Genomic DNA, 16,966 nt, shown 5'->3' on the forward strand with positions numbered 1-16,966 from the left:
GGAAGCCGATGTGTAATAGAAAATTACTTGGAAGACTATGATTACAACTCTAGGGTTGTCTCCCTTAACAATCAATGTCTGACGACTCTGTATCACCCTGAGTTGCTGGTCCTGACAGTGACTATGAATTTGTCAGGAAACAGCTTAGTGTCAGCATTGAACCTACACTGGTTACAATGTCTGACTACACTGAATCTAGACAACAATCAGATCTCCAGCACAGCAGGTTTAGGATCACTCTCACAGCTGAAGGACCTTTCCCTCAGGAATAACTGTATCTTTTATAATCTTTTTTCTCTTGTTTTTTTCCTGAATTAGCATATAGTCAGATATAGGCATCTCTTTTATTTAATGATGGTGGTATTAGTGACATTTAAAATTGTGTAAAAGATTGCTTTTAACGTGTTATACTCTGTAGTATAGTCAGATTGTAAACATCTAATTTAGGAGGTTAGCTGAGTGGCCTCCTGTGACAGGTGATTGCTTAACTGAAGTTAATTTCTTTGATAATTTCATTCATGAGTTCACATAAAATGGGTTGTTTTAAGAGGTAATTGCTTGATACAGGTGACCTCTTAAGTATGATTGACTGTACTAAGCATTGTAAATGGGTTTGATGGCAGGACTCTTCCACAGAATAGTTATTCATATCTTTGTTTCAGTTTTTGAGATAAAACAATTAAGGAAGAAGATGGCACCTACTAGGGTTTTTCTCACAATTAAGGGGATGTTCAGAACTTGAAATTGATGTTAAATTTTAAATGACAATTTTTCTTATTGTATTCTTAAAATTTTAATGAATTTTATTTCATCAATAAAGGAAATGTCAATAAAATAAAGGACATAGGACTAACCTCCCTATGACATGTCTGACATCAGATATATACTTGTAACATCAGTCATTGTATATGACAATGCAAACTGGAAGACTCATCATTTATTTAACAGGTTCTGAATACAATTTATTTAATAATCACTAAAGGTGGGCTATATGTATAATCCACGTTAAACGTGAGGGCTACTTGTATGAACCCTTTTAAATAGAGACAAAACTACTTATACTGAGAATTTTATTTTTAAAACGCAAAGCGTTGAGTGTTGGTCAGATTCCTCAAAGAATAAATATTATTTAAACTGGAAGTTCTTAATCCATAAATTATAGATTAATTGTCAACATTCTTCTGAAAACTTTACCAGTTTTGGGAATTGTGAAGGATATTTTGTTCATCATATTTATTTGTTCAAAATCTGGTTTTGCTCTTTGGAATTGGTGAGAGGCGCCAACATTGTCCACATTGCTGACAGCAACAGATCAGTCAGGTCAGGTCAGTTAGGTCAACAGGTCAGTCAGGCAGGCACTCATGGCAATTTGCATCAAATAGGGATAAGATACTATTATCAGTCTATCTATTTGTAATAGACATGCTACCTGTAATTGTTGTGGTTTTGTAAAAATATAAAAAAGACATAGTCACAGGTACTTAAATTCATGGATAAACATCTATAAATATATCAAAATAAATATACCTAGTAATAAGAAGTACAAATGCTTGCATTTATCAATGCATTATGTGCAGTTTTAATTCATACTGATTATAAAAGTGGGTAAATCTTAAATTACAAAAAACTGCAAAGAATCAAGTGTAGATTTTTCATGCATCTATTTTCAACAGTTTCAACTAAATAAAGGATCAAGGTAAATAAGCTTGCATTTGAGTTCTTCCATGTCATTTGATTATTCTTTAATTGTAATACTTTAATTGTGATACTTTAATTATAATACTTTAATTGTAATACTTCAATTGTAATACTTTAATTGTGATATTTTAATTGTGATACTTTATAATACTTTAATTATAATACTTTAATTGTAATACTTTAATTGTGATATTTTAACTGTGATACTTTATAATACTTTAATTATGATACTTTAATTGTAATACTTTAATTATAATACTTTAATTGTAATACTTTATAATACTTTTTTGTAATACTTTAATTATAATACTTTAATTGTAATACTTTAATTATAATACTTTAATTATAATACTTTAATTATAATACTTTAATTGTAATACTTTAATTATAATACTTTAATTATAATACTTTAATTGTAATACTTTAATTGTATTACTTTAATTGTAATACTTTAATTATAATACTTTAATTATGATACTTTAATTATAATACTTTAATTGTAATACTTTAATTGTATTACTTTATGTACTTTCTTTCTTTCTCTATCCTTATTCCTCTTGAGTGTAATCAGCAGCTATCATATAACTGCATAAATAATTGTTGAAACTAAAGAGGTGAGTCTGTGAGCTGTTTTTCAAAACCAGTCTCATTTCCAAGTCAAGTTTTTATTACTGGTGATGTAGTAAAAGTCTGTGAGCTGTTTGTCTTTGCTCTTGCATCTATCCTTGCATTTTATTTCCAGCTATCAGTTCAAAACCTTTCCATTTTCTCATCTGCACATCTACTGTTAGTTGCATCTTTTTAAAAAACTTTAACAAGTGCCATGAGATTTTCACGTGCAAAAGGAAGATGAAAAGAAAAGAGGTTTATTTGGATGATAAAAAAACCAAACTTTTATTTTGCCTTGTTTTGTTGTGATATTATGTATTGAATGGCAAGTTCAAATCTTAAATTTTCCAGTCAGGTTATAAAGGATAATTTGTCTTGCAGGACCACCACATCTGCCAGAAAATAATGGTCTTTCAGAACAGGTGGTTTATCATGACAAATCATCACACTAAATACTCATTGAATCTGTGCATGGAGAAACCAGTCTCTCAAGACATGATTTTCAGTAAATGCATGATTTCTTAAATACACTATTTTAGAGACTGATCATATAAAGCTATCATTTTATGTTCGAGAAGCTAATTTTCCTTGACTTTTTCCCAGTGATAGAGAAGGCAGAAGACCTGAAGGAACTGTCACAGTGCCCATCTCTTACAGTGTTGAACATCAAGGGAAATCCTATCTGTAATAATACTTTTGTGCAATCTATAGTTTTCAGTACGATAGTTAGGCTAGAGTCACTAGATGGCACTGTAAGAATCTGATAACAATTTAAATTTTCTCATTCTTAAGTTATTCAAGAAATTTGTCCTTCAGAATATTGAAGTCATTGATGAGATCATTTAAAAAATGTAAGGTTTATCTATTCATTGATGCATTCCACAAATTTAAGCTTTAAATTTTTGTTCTTCTGTCTTGAACATTATTTAGTATCAATATGACACATGTACTGATAGAGGTTGAAGAGGAGAAATCTTAACAGAAACACAGATATGTTCAAGCACTGAAAACTGAAAGCAAATCTTTTGACATGTTTAGCAGCAAGTTCATTATGAATGCTTACAGAAAAATTCATTGTGTATGAGTGTGTGACAATCATAAATATGGATTGCCAATGTAGATTGAGACAAAAATGACTTCTTTGTTGCAGTATGCACAAACCAGTTTGTAAATTATGCCACATTTAGATGAATATATACATCTTATCCTTTTTTACTTATTTCTCTTTTAATATGTCAAGTAAAGGTTGTGTATATGTATTGTCATACTTATATTAACATTATAATCTTATTAAATTTTGAAGCTTCTGATGATACACACCCATTATATTAGGTTTCTGTTACTTCATGCTGCATGTCTTATACCATGAAAGAGATGATTTGATTTTGACATGCCACCATGAGGCAGAACATAGCATATTGATTTCTGTCAGTCTAGTACCAATATTAATTCCATGTAATAACATCTGTTGTCCATGTAATTCCATGCCTTGGTCTAAGGAAGAAAACTGTTTACTTTGGAATCAACAGCTTAAAAGTTAAGGTCAAGGTGACTGAAAGATGAAAAACAGTTTCTGCACAATAACATTAGTTCTGCATGATATTTCTTATACAAAGTTTGTGGATGGTTTGCACTTGGGACAAGGAAGAAGGTTATTGATTGTGGGTTCAAAAGTTGAAAGGTCAGTGTCACATACTAAAACAAAAAATATTCTGCACAGTAGCATTAGTAATATATTACAGACCTAACACATACTGTGTGGCTGGCTTGCACTTGAGATAAGGAAGAAGCATATTTATTTCAGGGTCAAAAGGTCAAAGACCAAGGTTACTCTTTGTAGCAAGGGACATTTTGGTATGGTCCTGTCCATTTTGATAAACGTGTTGGATGATTGTGCAAAATAACTCAACATGTACAGTTGAAATTTAACTTACGTATTTATGTATTTACATTTTAACTCATTGTCCTTAAAATTTTTTACAAAGACCCTGGTAACTTGATTAACCAAAAACCATTTGATGTAAACAAATGAAATTTGTTTGAAATATTTTTATTTATGTATAGATGCCATGACTAAATGTTAAAACTTTTACTGTAGTTTTTATATGCTAGATTCTGCATAGGAATCTTTATGTCTTTCCATCTGGCATTGCACACATATTTGTAGCAGTTCATGGAATTTGTATGGGTTGCTATGAAATTTTTGTATATTTTATGAAGATGTTTTTATCGACGAAACACTGAATTCACTTGTGAAATTTTATAAGAGTTATTACATTGTTTTTTTTTTGCAGTATGGCAAAATCTTGTGAATGCAGCTAGTCTTGGAGTTTTAAGTGGATCATTCTTAACCTAGTACATATATTGACAAATCACAGTACCTGTTATTTTTTCATTAGAGTTATTGCCCTTTATGACATGGAGGCTGAGAAAGTGTATGACAATCTTGTGAACGCATTTTGTCTGTTTTCAGTGGAACATCAGGAAACTACTTTCATCTTGTTATAGTCATCATTTGAATATGTGTATATCAACAGATGACTATGTTATCAAAATTTCTTAAGAGTGATTTTCCTTTTTGTTTTATGGCTGAATGTAGTATATGACAAAATCATTGTAACTTTTCCATTTTTTACAAATCATTGAAAATGTTGGTACATATTATGGTCTTTATCTGAAGATGTACACATCACATTGATACTGCAATTACTTTTAGAGTTGTTCCTCATTTTGTACACAGGGCTGGATGTTACAATCAGCTAAATATGTGCAGAGATTCCACTCCTCAGTTTTGGTAAAGAGGGGTGGGTACTGGGTAAAGTTGTATGCTATACAACTCTTGTAGTGCAGAGAAAGCTTAGATCTGTATCTTTTATCTACCTGGCTTGAGAGTTATTTTTTTTATCACTACAGTCAAGCCTGTCTTAAGCGACCTTTGCTATGAGTCACTACCAGATATTTATGACCACAATTGTCCTGCATGGATTGATTTTATTATATAAACACACTGTCATCAGCAACCACTTGTAAAACGTAACCAGGGACCAAGATTTTATGGCAAAAAAATGCATTTTGACACAGCTGTGAGCAACCATTTCCAAAAACGAATGAGTACTGCTGACATTTGTTCAATCCATTGTAACCAGAACTGCTTCTGCAAAGAACAGGTTGTTCCAACACAAAGCTGTCTCACATCAACACAGGTAAATACCACTGACCTTTATTGTTGTGCTAAGTCCTGTAAATCCCATTATGATTAACCATAGCTTTTTAAAAGGAGCTGTCACAGAAGTACATAGTTATCTTTTTGTGAAAAATTTGCAAAACCCCCATAATGCCTTAATAAGAATTCTTTCAAAAACATTCAATTTAACAGGTGAATAAGTCAGTTTTTTGTCATTGGAGTCATGCCTGGCAGTGATTGATAAGTGGTTATAGTTTATCAGATTTGATAGTCATTGTAAATGGTTCTTGTTGTTTTATTTTATTTTTACTATTAGTAAGACCCACACCAATTCATGCCAGTTACATCCATTGTTTACGTAGTTAATCTCTTTATTTCAGTGATGAATTAGGCATTTTGGTTTTGTCTTTAAAGAAATTTATTTTGTTTCTGTATGGGTCTATCTGTCTTTTGATTTCATGCATATACATTCTGTATTTAGCTAAAGTTAAAACTGCTAACTCGTACACAGGATGAGTGTTATCTTAGCTAAGTTAAATATTACCATACTAATTTTGAAATTTATATGCTAACCCACATGAACACAAAATTTTGAAATATGTTTTATAGTATTTATTTCTTTACAGAATTATTTTGCAATATTTTGTCATGAACTATGAATGAAGAATCAAAGACTTGTACCAATTGTGAACATTATCCCTTCTTAAACCCTGCATTTTGACCTTGAAAATTGGTAATCTTGCACAAACCTGTTATGAGAGACCACCTGTGTTGAGAGACAGCTTTTTGTTGGCAGAAGGTGTGGTCTCACAAAACATTTTTACTGTATTATGAAAACCTTGCGCCCTAAAGTTTATGAAAATGACTTCTCATGTTCCCAGGAAATTGACAAGACATAACTCAACTTACATTAACCTTGCCTTTTATTTTAACAAAAAAATGATTTTTTTTTGCGTAGGCATTACTAATTTTTGAAAGTGTACCAATGAAACATTAAAAAGCTATAAAGTTTTCAGCTCCTGTTTAACCCCTGTGCAAAAGTCTGAAACTTCAAAGCAAAACCTCAAGACAAATTTACATTCATTCAATCCCCTTTTCACTTTATTTTATTGAACATGTATATTCAGAATAAAATGGTAAATTATTTTCGATACAGTGAGCAAAATTATTGTTCTTATGGCTGTTTTTCTCTTTTATATGCAGTATAGAAATAAATCTAGTCAATTTAAAACAACTGAATTAAATGAAAGAGAAAAGGCAGAAAAAGTTATTTATTTTATTTTTTATATAAAAGCAGGTACACAAGAAAAAAAGTATGCTTTAGAGACTTTGACATACTTATGTTAGAAGATTTAACACATGTATACCTGTGTTCCCTCACCCCCAAAACCGCTGGCTTGGAGTTGTAGAATGGGCTTAATGCACCTATCCATGTCATAAGAAGTGACTAATGGGGGACCCTTCCACCCTGGAAATGCACCCATAATGAAGTTCCATCTGAAATCTTTGACTTTTAAAATAGTGTGGTTTAGAAAAGAAACAAATGACTTTTTATTCAAAAGATTTTAACCCTCCTTTGCCTTTCTGTTTGCTTTGTATGCCTTTTGGTGTGATACCTAACCTTACTAGGCACTGTACAACTGGGACTGTGCTGATTCGTCATTAAACCCAATAAATACATACATGAACACTTATGACCCTGATCTGTTCCATCTAAGTTCAACTTCTAGAATTTGTCAATGTCTTCTCAGGAATAATTGACAAGTTTAATATTCCTATATTTGAGCATAACAATGGTTGCTATGTTGAGAGAATGGAATGTACATTCAGAAAAAAACTCAATTTTCACATTGGGGGTGGAGGTAGGGTGAGAGAGACTTTTGAGAACTTGGTACTAATTAATACTTTTCTGTCCAAGAAGTGCATGTTAATTATTCAGGAAAAAACAAACATAAATTTGTCTCTCAAGTACTGGTGTAAAAATCATACAACAGCAACTTATGTTTGATTTTTAAGGTTCATTTCTGGGGATTTGGAGTTCCACAGATTGACTGGAAGATACAGGGCAAAATCAAAGTAAAGAAAGTTAACATAAACATGTATTTCACCTGCTTGGGGGGTTAATAATTCTTTTTTACCTTAGGAAAACATACTAAGAGTTTGTGAAAATTACTGTCAAAAAATAAACTTGAAATATCATGCATATTGATAAATAAATTCATATTACCCTCAATTGTGATGATTCTACTTGATACGCTCTTATTTTGACCCAAACTTAGTACATGGCCACCATTGTAAAAATCTATAGCAATAGATGATTTTCGTCTGGAAGTTTCTTGGTGACCATTAAGGTGCAGAGCATTCAGTAATCAGGATTGAATATACTTTGGTTAAAGAAGGTTAGTGTTAATTTTTTAAAAAATTTATATTTAAAATGAGTAAATGTGGATATGTGACCCATGTGACTTTGCAAAGGTCAGAAAGTGAAAATGGCCAAACAAGCTCTTAGCAGTTTTCTGAGAGTTTCAGATAATTAATAAGGTACCCGTTATATACTATCCATTGCCCCAAAAGAAACTCACTTGCCCTCGAGAAAATTCCACTTTTTTTTTACTATTATTGTTCATGCTACTATTTTGACACAGCATTAAAATTGCTATTAATGAATTTTTAAAAAAATATAATATTCTGCTTTAAATTGTTTTTCTTTATTTGCCTCTCAAATGAATGCACTTCTGAGACAAAAAATTGTGTGACCTTGTGTTTCAGTTTTCATTTCATTAAAAATGTTTTTCTTTTTCCTGATCATGATGCCAACCAGTACTCAATACCAGAACAATTTATGCTTTCCAGTGTTTTCAGACAATCTCTTTATCACTGTATACTCAAATATTGTTTACTTTTCAGTAAAGAAATCAGAAATCATGTTCTCCATACTGCCTGCATCAGCAGAGTTGATGTTCATTGGAACCTAAAGCCTTTCCTGCTTTAATCTTTTTTCTTAACATTATAATTTGATATTGATATTGTTCATGAGACTGATCCGTTGTTCGGCTGTAGATGTGCTCACAATCAACATGATTTCCAACAATTGCACAATTTCTGCATTTTCAAGTTTGGAATTATTAATAATTATGGCACACATCTCTGCTTGTAGGACCTCCTTGTTATTTTTTTTTTGCTTTACCTTGAGGTTCATGTACTGTTTGTTTCATTTCAATCTGTAAGGTGTAACTAAATGAGTAGAAGTAGTTGTTTTCTGAACATTCCATGAAAGTTGCTTGACTAAAGTTGAAAATCAAATTATGTCAGAGAGCTATCGTTAGGGGTGCAACAATATGCCAAAAACTGTATTGCAGTATATTGCAATATACCAAACCCATATTGTAATACATATTGCAATACAGTAAAACTTAATGAAAACGATGAAATAATCACTATAACATTTACTAGAAAAATATAATATCTCTTGAGTGATGTTACCTTGTAAGACTTCAAATGGTAGTCAGATGAACATATAAAATTAACATAAAAATGAAACAAGTCTACAAAATCCTGAAAGTAGTCAAATTATTAGAAAATACAATTCTCACTGCCATTCTAGTCTGTATGTTTTCGAATTCCCATATTGCACTTTTTGCTTTTTTGTTCAGAATAATTTATTTCCAAATCCTTTTTTTGAAGAAAAAAAATTCTGATAACCAAACTTGAGCTCAACATGCATGTCAGCTAACTTGAACGATGAATCTTTGTTTATCAAAATTTGGAGACAAGAAAAGGAAGTTAATATGTTATGTATTGCCAGAATAGCAAAACCACATTATACTGGTATATCATTGCACCCATAGCCATGGTTCCTTTATTCATTATAATCAGGAAAAACAATAACTTCAAGTGTCATAATTTATTTATTTCATCGTAAAGTGAAGCATCTGTATATCAGTAGAATCGGCAACTAATTAATCAAGCTTAATATGGATAGAATTGGCAGAATCAGCAAAAAGTGATATAGTTTCTTCCAACATGAATGGTTCATAATTCGGTATTGCTGTCAATGCAAAACTGTGACTGTTACCTCTTTGAATTAAGAGTATTTCTGTGTTTATTCTTTTGCTTATTTTGCAACCTGTAGGAATCAGAAATAGTACAATAAGTGCACATAGAAAGAAATAAAGATTTCTTAAAAGTCTTATCATATATTTGATTTTGAAAAATTGTGCCAAATTGAGATTTGGTAGTTCTCATATGAGACTGAGATGGGAATTTTTTTTTATTTAAAAAAAATGAAAAATCTGCTGACTTGCGAGTCAAAGGATAATCATCAACCGTGCAAGTAGCAGTTTCCACAGTTTCTACTTATTGCTCATCAAGACAGGTCTTGACGTCACTATGGATGGAATTCTTTTGTGACTCGTCAATTAATGTGAGATGTCTGAGGTTGTCAACCTTCTTGTATGAACACCACTTATCAAATAGTTGATCTTTTTCCCTTGCAAAATTTGACATGGGACAGTCCAGTTTCTACAATTCCTAAACATTAGTTGATAAGCCTGAGATACCAACTCAGAACGCTTCAAGATGATTTCCTTAACCATGCCTTAATCAGTACCTTGTTGTACTTTATGAGCTTTGCCAATACATATACATTGTAATAACAAAAGTCCAATGCTCTCTTGGCTGTTTCAATTATGCATTGTAATAACAAAGTCCAATGCTCTCTTGGCTGTTTCAAGTATACATTGCAATAACAAAGTCCAATGCTCTCTTGGCTATTTCAAGTTGTCAGCAGAGTTCTCAATGTGAAGAAAGTATTTGTTTTTTAAAGGGGATACTATTAACCTAATATTTTGGAAACATCAAAAACTGAACTTGTGTGTAAAGGGAGGGTGGAGCTGTGCCTGCCAGTTCTAATTCTTTTATTCTATATTGCATTTTCCTTCTCCTTCATTGCATGTGCCTCTCTTCTTTTTCTCTATGAATTTGCATTTCCATCATTATCTCCTCTATCTCTGCATTTGCTTTTCCTTTTCTCTCTCAATTTGTATTTGCTCTCTGCATTTGCTTTTCTCTTTTATCTCTGCCTCCATTTCCTCTCTCTGCATTTGCTTTTCTTTTATCTCTGCCTCCATTTCCTCTTTCTGAATTTGCATTTCCATCGTTTCTTTCTGAATCTAAAGCTATGCTAATTCCAAATCCAGCTGTATTTGTAATTCCTTCAGTTTCTTATCAAAACCAGATACAGACTTACTAATCAAACCCAAAGCACCATAATTAAAATTTCATTTCCCACAAAACACTGATTCAAAATAATATCTCTTTTTTTGTTGTTGTTAAAGATGCTTTCAGTTTAGATATATTGTAATGTCTGGCAAGCTCAAGTAACTTATCCTTTTTCATAGACTCTAGGTAGGTCTTGAAACAAACTTCACTAAATCAGATGACATTGTGAATGCTTGTTGGTTTGAAACCAATATCTTTACCAAGGAGAATGAGAAACAAAGTCAATTTGAAATTTAAAGACAAACTTTATTATCTTTAAAATGTACTGAAGAAGTTACTATCCTGGATTAGCCCCAAATTCATATGACGACAATAAAGTCTGAAACTAAATGTACAGAAAGTCAAATGAACAATTTAAGAAAATTTCAACATTTCCCTAGAATATAAAGTGAAAATTCAAAAACATTTAAGTTATTCTGATTTAAACCCCAAATAATCCTAAATGTTCTATCACAAGTCCAAAAGTATAGAATGTTCCAAATCAATTCCTGATGTATCGCAATGATGTAATGTCTTTTTCAATGAGTTTTCAATAATTCCAAAATAATGTATTAATCCGGTTAGTGAGCACTTAGCAATTTCAATGAATGATTTAAATAAATAATACTAGAATTATATCTGAACACAAATGCAAACTCTGATTACAGATTCCCAAAGAATGATATGAAACTGGAATGAATACTTGTTTACCGAATCCTGTTTACATACATCCACACTTAATGTAAGTTGAAATAGAATGATCTGAAGAAGAACAAAAATCATCCTAATGGAAAATTACATGGTTTTATTCCAACTAAGACTGACCTTGATCTCTTGCTACATAGACATCCTTATTACTACCTAATGCGACAGATCAGATAGGCAAATTTCCCTTCAAAACCCTCAATTCCAATCATCATAAAAGTTGGGTACACAAATATAAATTAAATGTACACTCTCTCTCTCTCTATATATATATATATATATGAAAAAAGAACTTATGGTATTGCAGACATAGTTATGTGTATTTATTTATATTGTGTACCAGACTTTTGTCATGACTGGAATTGAGGGTTGCGTGTGTGTGGTGTGTATGTATATATATATATATATATATATATATATATAGTGGTCTAAGGTTGACATTGCCCGGGGTGGGAGTGGGAGACAAGCGCCCCAATCCTCCAAAAATGCCCCATACAGCTTGCGTCTCTGACTGCCTCTGTCAACTAAAATCCAGCTCCTGGCCTTCGCTAGTGGCTTAGATTTGAAGCCCGGCAGACCATGTTTTCTACTAACAGGAGAAGGGGTGAAGGCAGCCCACTGGCGCCTTAAAACCAGTTGCTTCGGGTAGATGGGACTCATAAACCTTGGATGGTAGCTCATCTAGGAGAAGGAAAACTCCGATTCCAAACCTCTGCTGCCTTGTGGCTATACCCATTCATGGGAAAGGCTAAGGGAGTAAACCCTGACAGAAAATCCAAAGATGGAGTCCCTAAGGTGGTCTGACATTGACTTCAATGTCATTCCGGCAACTCCTGCGATGCCATTGGTGCCAAGCTGTATCGGCATTCGTCGTTCCCTTGGGCACACCAGCTGCGTGGAGAGGGGGAATCTGCTGCATGGACAACAGCTGATTCACCATACCACCCTGCCCAGGCTTCATAGCTCCACTGGAGAGGACACTCCAGCATCATCGTACGGCATCGGCACAACATGAGAAGTAGCAGTTTACCGGTTCTAAGTCAAAGCTCGATTGGTGTAGAGCTTGGCGCCAGGGGTTTCTTCTGACGGTGGGAGAGATCACCAGGTCTCACTGTACAGCTACCGCCCGCCTCAAGCTTGGCAGCCCCCAGTCAGTAAGGTGCTGCCCGCCATGGCCTGCCTGCTTCACTGGGTGAGTGGAGCTTAGAGAACCATCTCGACAAGTGGGCCACAAAACTCCGCACCAGGAAAGACTAAAAGAAGAAATAAGAAGACTCCACCTCTTCGTTTTGCAACCTGGAACATCAGGACCATGTGTCCTGGATTGACCGCTGACCTATAGCAGATCGACGATGCATGGAAGACTGCCGTCATTGACAGAGAACTCTCCCGACTGAACATCGACATTGCCTGCCTCCAGGAGACCCGACTGGTGACAGTGGCACCATCAGGGAAGCCAATTACATGTTCTTTTGGCAGGGGAAGCCCTCGGATGAACCTAGGCAGCATGGTGTAGGCTTTGCCGTAAAGAACACGCTAATCGCCTTCATTGAACCTCCATCATCAGGTACTGAGAGAATCCTTGCCCTCTGGCTGTCAATATCCTTAGGCTCGGTCAACATCTTCAGCGTGTACGCCCCAACCCTCTGCTCCACCTACAAGGAGAAAGACAAGTTTTATGAGGCTCTGGATCAGGCAATATCCAGTATCCCCAACAATGAAAGCCTTTACTTACTAGGAGACTTCAATGCTAGAGTGGGAGCTGACCATGAGGCCTGGTCCACCTGTCTTGGCTTTTATAGAAGGGGCAAGATCAACGAGAATGGTCAGCAACTGCTGAAGATGTGCTGCTCCCACAGCCTATGTGTGACCAACACTTTCTTCAAATGCATGGAGATCCACCAGGTGTCGTGGAGACACCCACGTTCACGCCACTGGCACCAGCTAGACCTCGTCATCACCAGGCGTGCAGAACTGGCCAGTGTCCTCCTCACCCGCAGCTACCACAGTGCCGATTGTGACACGGACCATTCCCTCGTGGCCAGCAAGGTGCGAATATTACCCAAGAAGCTGCACCACGCCAAGAAGAAGGGTCACCCACACATCAACATCTGCTGTGCAAGCAACCCAGAAAAAAACACAGGAGTTCATCAGCAAACTGAAGGAAGCCCTCATCAAAGTGACACCTGATGACACCATCGACTCCATGTGGTCTCATATCCGTGACTCTGTGTACAATTCAGCCATTACAGCTGATGAGGGAAGAGGGAGCGCAAGAATGTCAACTGGTATGAGGCAAACTGGGAGGAGATGGAGCCCATGACTGAGGCAAAGAGGAAATCCCTCCTGGCATACAAGGCTGCACCTAGCCCCAGAACACTACAAGCCCTTCAGGATTGCAAGGAACAACGCCCAGAAGATCGCCCGCCACTGTGCCAACACCTACTGGCTGAACCTTTGCAACAGTATACAGACAGCTGCTGACACCAGGGATACAAGAGGAATGTATGAGGGTATCAAAAAGGCAACAGGCCCCCCCCCCCCCCAGCTACAAGACCGCCCCCCTCAAGTCCAAGACGGGCAAAGTCATCACAGACCAGGGGAAACAACTGCAGCGATGGGTTGAGCACTATCTCGAGCTATATGCAACCCAAAACAATGTCACTCGAACTGCCCTGGACGCCATTCCAGACCTGCCTGTCATGGAGGAGCTAGACACACAGCCCACCCTGGAAGAGCTCGGAAAAGCCAACGATTGCCTTGCCTGTGGGAAGGCTCCTGGAAGCGACGGCATTCCGCCTTAAGTCCTCAAGAGCGGAAAACCAGCACTGCTCCAGCCCCTACACACACTCCTCTGCCTTTGCTGGGAACAGGGATACATCCCACAGGACATGCATGACGCCAACATCGTCACTTTGTACAAAAACAAAGGAGACTGTAGCGACTGCAACAACTATCGGGGCATCTCCCTCCTCAGCATCGTCGGAAAGGCTTTCGCCCGTGTTGCCTTGGCATGCTTGCAGATCCTAGCCTCCCGTGTCTACCCAGAGTCCCAGTGTGGATTTCAAGCTGGCAGGTCAACTGTAGACATAATCTTCTCACTACGTCAGCTGCAGGAGAAGGGTTGCGAGCAGCAGATGCCCCTCTACATTGCCTTCATAGACCTGATGAAGGCGTTTGACCTGGCTAGTCGGAGTGGACTCTTCAGACTCCTACAGAAGATCGGCTGCCCCCCACATCTGCTTGCTGTCATCATGTCGTTCCACGAGAACATGCACAACACAGTGTGCTTCAATGGCGCAACATCTGAAGCATTCCCAGTCATCAGCAGAGTCAAACAAGGCTGTGTCCTTGCGCTGACGCTCTTTGCCATCTTCTTCTCCATGCTTCTCCAGTACGCATTCAAGGACTGCAGCAAGGGAGTGTACATCCATACCAGGGCTGACGGCAAGCTGTTCAACATCGCCTGTCTCCGTGCTAAGACTAAAGTCATTGACGTACTCATCCGTGAATTGCTCTTCGCCGACGATGCAGCCTTGACATCACACACGGAAGATGGACTGCAGCAGCTGGTATGCTGCCTCTCCCATGCTTGTAAGGAATTTGGACTGACCATCAATTTGAAGAAAATGAACGTCATGGCGCAGGACGCAGACTCCCCTCCCTCTGTCACCATTGATGGGTACAACTTGTTGTCGAGAACTTCACATACCTCGGGTCTAACATCTCCAGCTCACTCTCCATTGATTCTGAGGTGAACGGCAGGATTGCCAAGGCAGCAGCAGTGATGGCCAGACTTAACCAGAGAGTCTGGAACAACCCCAGCCTCACAGAGAAGACCAAACTGCGTGTCTACCAAGCCTGCGTACTCAGCTCACTTTTCAAAAGCAGCGAAACATGGACCACCTATGCAAGACACGAGAGGAAACTCAACAGCTTCCGCCTGAGATGTCTGCGGCGCATTCTGCACATCCAGTGGCAGGACAAAGTACCCAACACAGAGGTTCTAAAACACGCCAACATTTACAGCATGTTCTCCATTCTCAGCGAGAGGCGCATTCGCTGGCTTGGCCATGTCAAGAGAATGGACCCAGGTCGCATTCCCAAAGACCTGTTATATGGGGAGTTAGCAGAAGGTGCACGACCAACTGGACGACCACATCTGTGCTACAAAGATGTTTGCAAGAAGGATATGAAGACGGCAAACATCAATGTCAACGACTGGGAGAGCCGTGCAAACAACTGTTCCAGCTGGCATCTAGCTGTCAGGCAGAGAGTTCAAAACGCAGAGGAAGAGAGAAGAATAAAACAAGCTGAAAAGAGAGCTAGAAAGAAGGATAAACAAAAGTTTACTTTGGAGCTGCGCCATTGTCTCCCGTAGACGGACGGATGCCAAGAACAAGATATATATATATATGTGTGTGTGTATGTGTGTGTGTGTGTGTATATAAATATATTGCATCATTAGTTTCTTTTAATTTTTTATTTTTTTATTTCATTTTACTGTAATGTAACACTGAATGAGAGGCTATCCATTTAGTATGTACGCATGAGGTGGGTGGGTTAACCCAAACGCATATGCTTGCGTGTGGGGGGGAGTCGACTAATAATGTATGCATAGGAATGGGGGGGAGGGTGAAACCTCAATAATAATTGTCTAATACCTAACCAGTTCGACTGGGTTCAATAGATGTTTGAATTTTAGCAGACACTAGACAAACTTTTTTAAAGTTACACAGCTTATTTGCTTTGATACAGCCAGACATTCAACGTTGGTGGACTATCTGTTTTATTAAATACGTTAATATTATTAATATTTGATTGCTTCAGTGTGGATTAAATAAAGGCCATTCTATTGGGTCCTCAAGCATATGTAGACAGGTGGCATATGTGTAAAAAAAAGTACACATGTGTACAGGGATGGGGGTAGGGTTCAAGTTTTGCCAGATTTTTGCATATGTACTGAATGGATGACCCCTGATTGGACTTAACCTTGTCCAAAAACAGGTTTATTTTCTACCTGACCTGAATTAAATTTTTATTATTCTGTAAACAACTAATACATAGTTAAAATAGTCTCCATGTGTATAGCTTTAATATCAGGATCATTATTAATAGAACATGTTTATTTTGGTCTGGGTCTAGGTTATTGGAATTCCCCTACAATTTACCTGGTGTACCTGACAGTCCAGGTTACATATTATAATTGTAGTAACAGACTTTCTAACAATAACAATCATTTTATTTTGTAAACATTAAGAACTCTCTAGAAAGTTATTTTCCATTAACTAATGTGACCTGAGATCAAGTGGAAGACTACATAATCTTGTTACTAGAAAGATTCATACTTTAAGATCTAGCAGAATCAAGTTTGTATTATTGTTGTGTCCAGAATTCACTTGGGTTGGAATATATTTATTCAAATTATTTAATTCAGTGATTTTTTTCTCTGTAAATACAGAGTTCTCATTTAAAAAAATGTTCTTGGACGGATAAATTCACTGGGATTTA

The 16,966-nt window shown here is 36.4% G+C and overlaps 1 protein-coding gene across 1 annotated transcript in view; it reads left to right on the forward strand.

Annotated features, from left to right (window-relative positions):
• LOC149773780 (geranylgeranyl transferase type-2 subunit alpha-like) overlaps nucleotides 1-9,680 on the forward strand; it is a 64,511-nt gene extending 54,831 nt beyond the window's left edge. The window contains exons 12-13 of the mRNA XM_089946022.1: nucleotides 2-274; nucleotides 2,911-9,680. Coding sequence (XP_089802148.1) covers nucleotides 2-274; nucleotides 2,911-3,071 — 434 coding nt within the window. The 3' untranslated portion in view covers nucleotides 3,072-9,680. The remainder of the gene's footprint in view (nucleotide 1; nucleotides 275-2,910) is intronic.
• Nucleotides 9,681-16,966: the final 7,286 nt, after the last annotated feature.

Source organism: Sinohyriopsis cumingii, unplaced genomic scaffold, assembly GCF_028554795.1.
Source record: "Sinohyriopsis cumingii isolate HCF-2022 unplaced genomic scaffold, ASM2855479v2 utg000573l, whole genome shotgun sequence".
NCBI lineage: Eukaryota > Metazoa > Mollusca > Bivalvia > Unionida > Unionidae > Sinohyriopsis > Sinohyriopsis cumingii.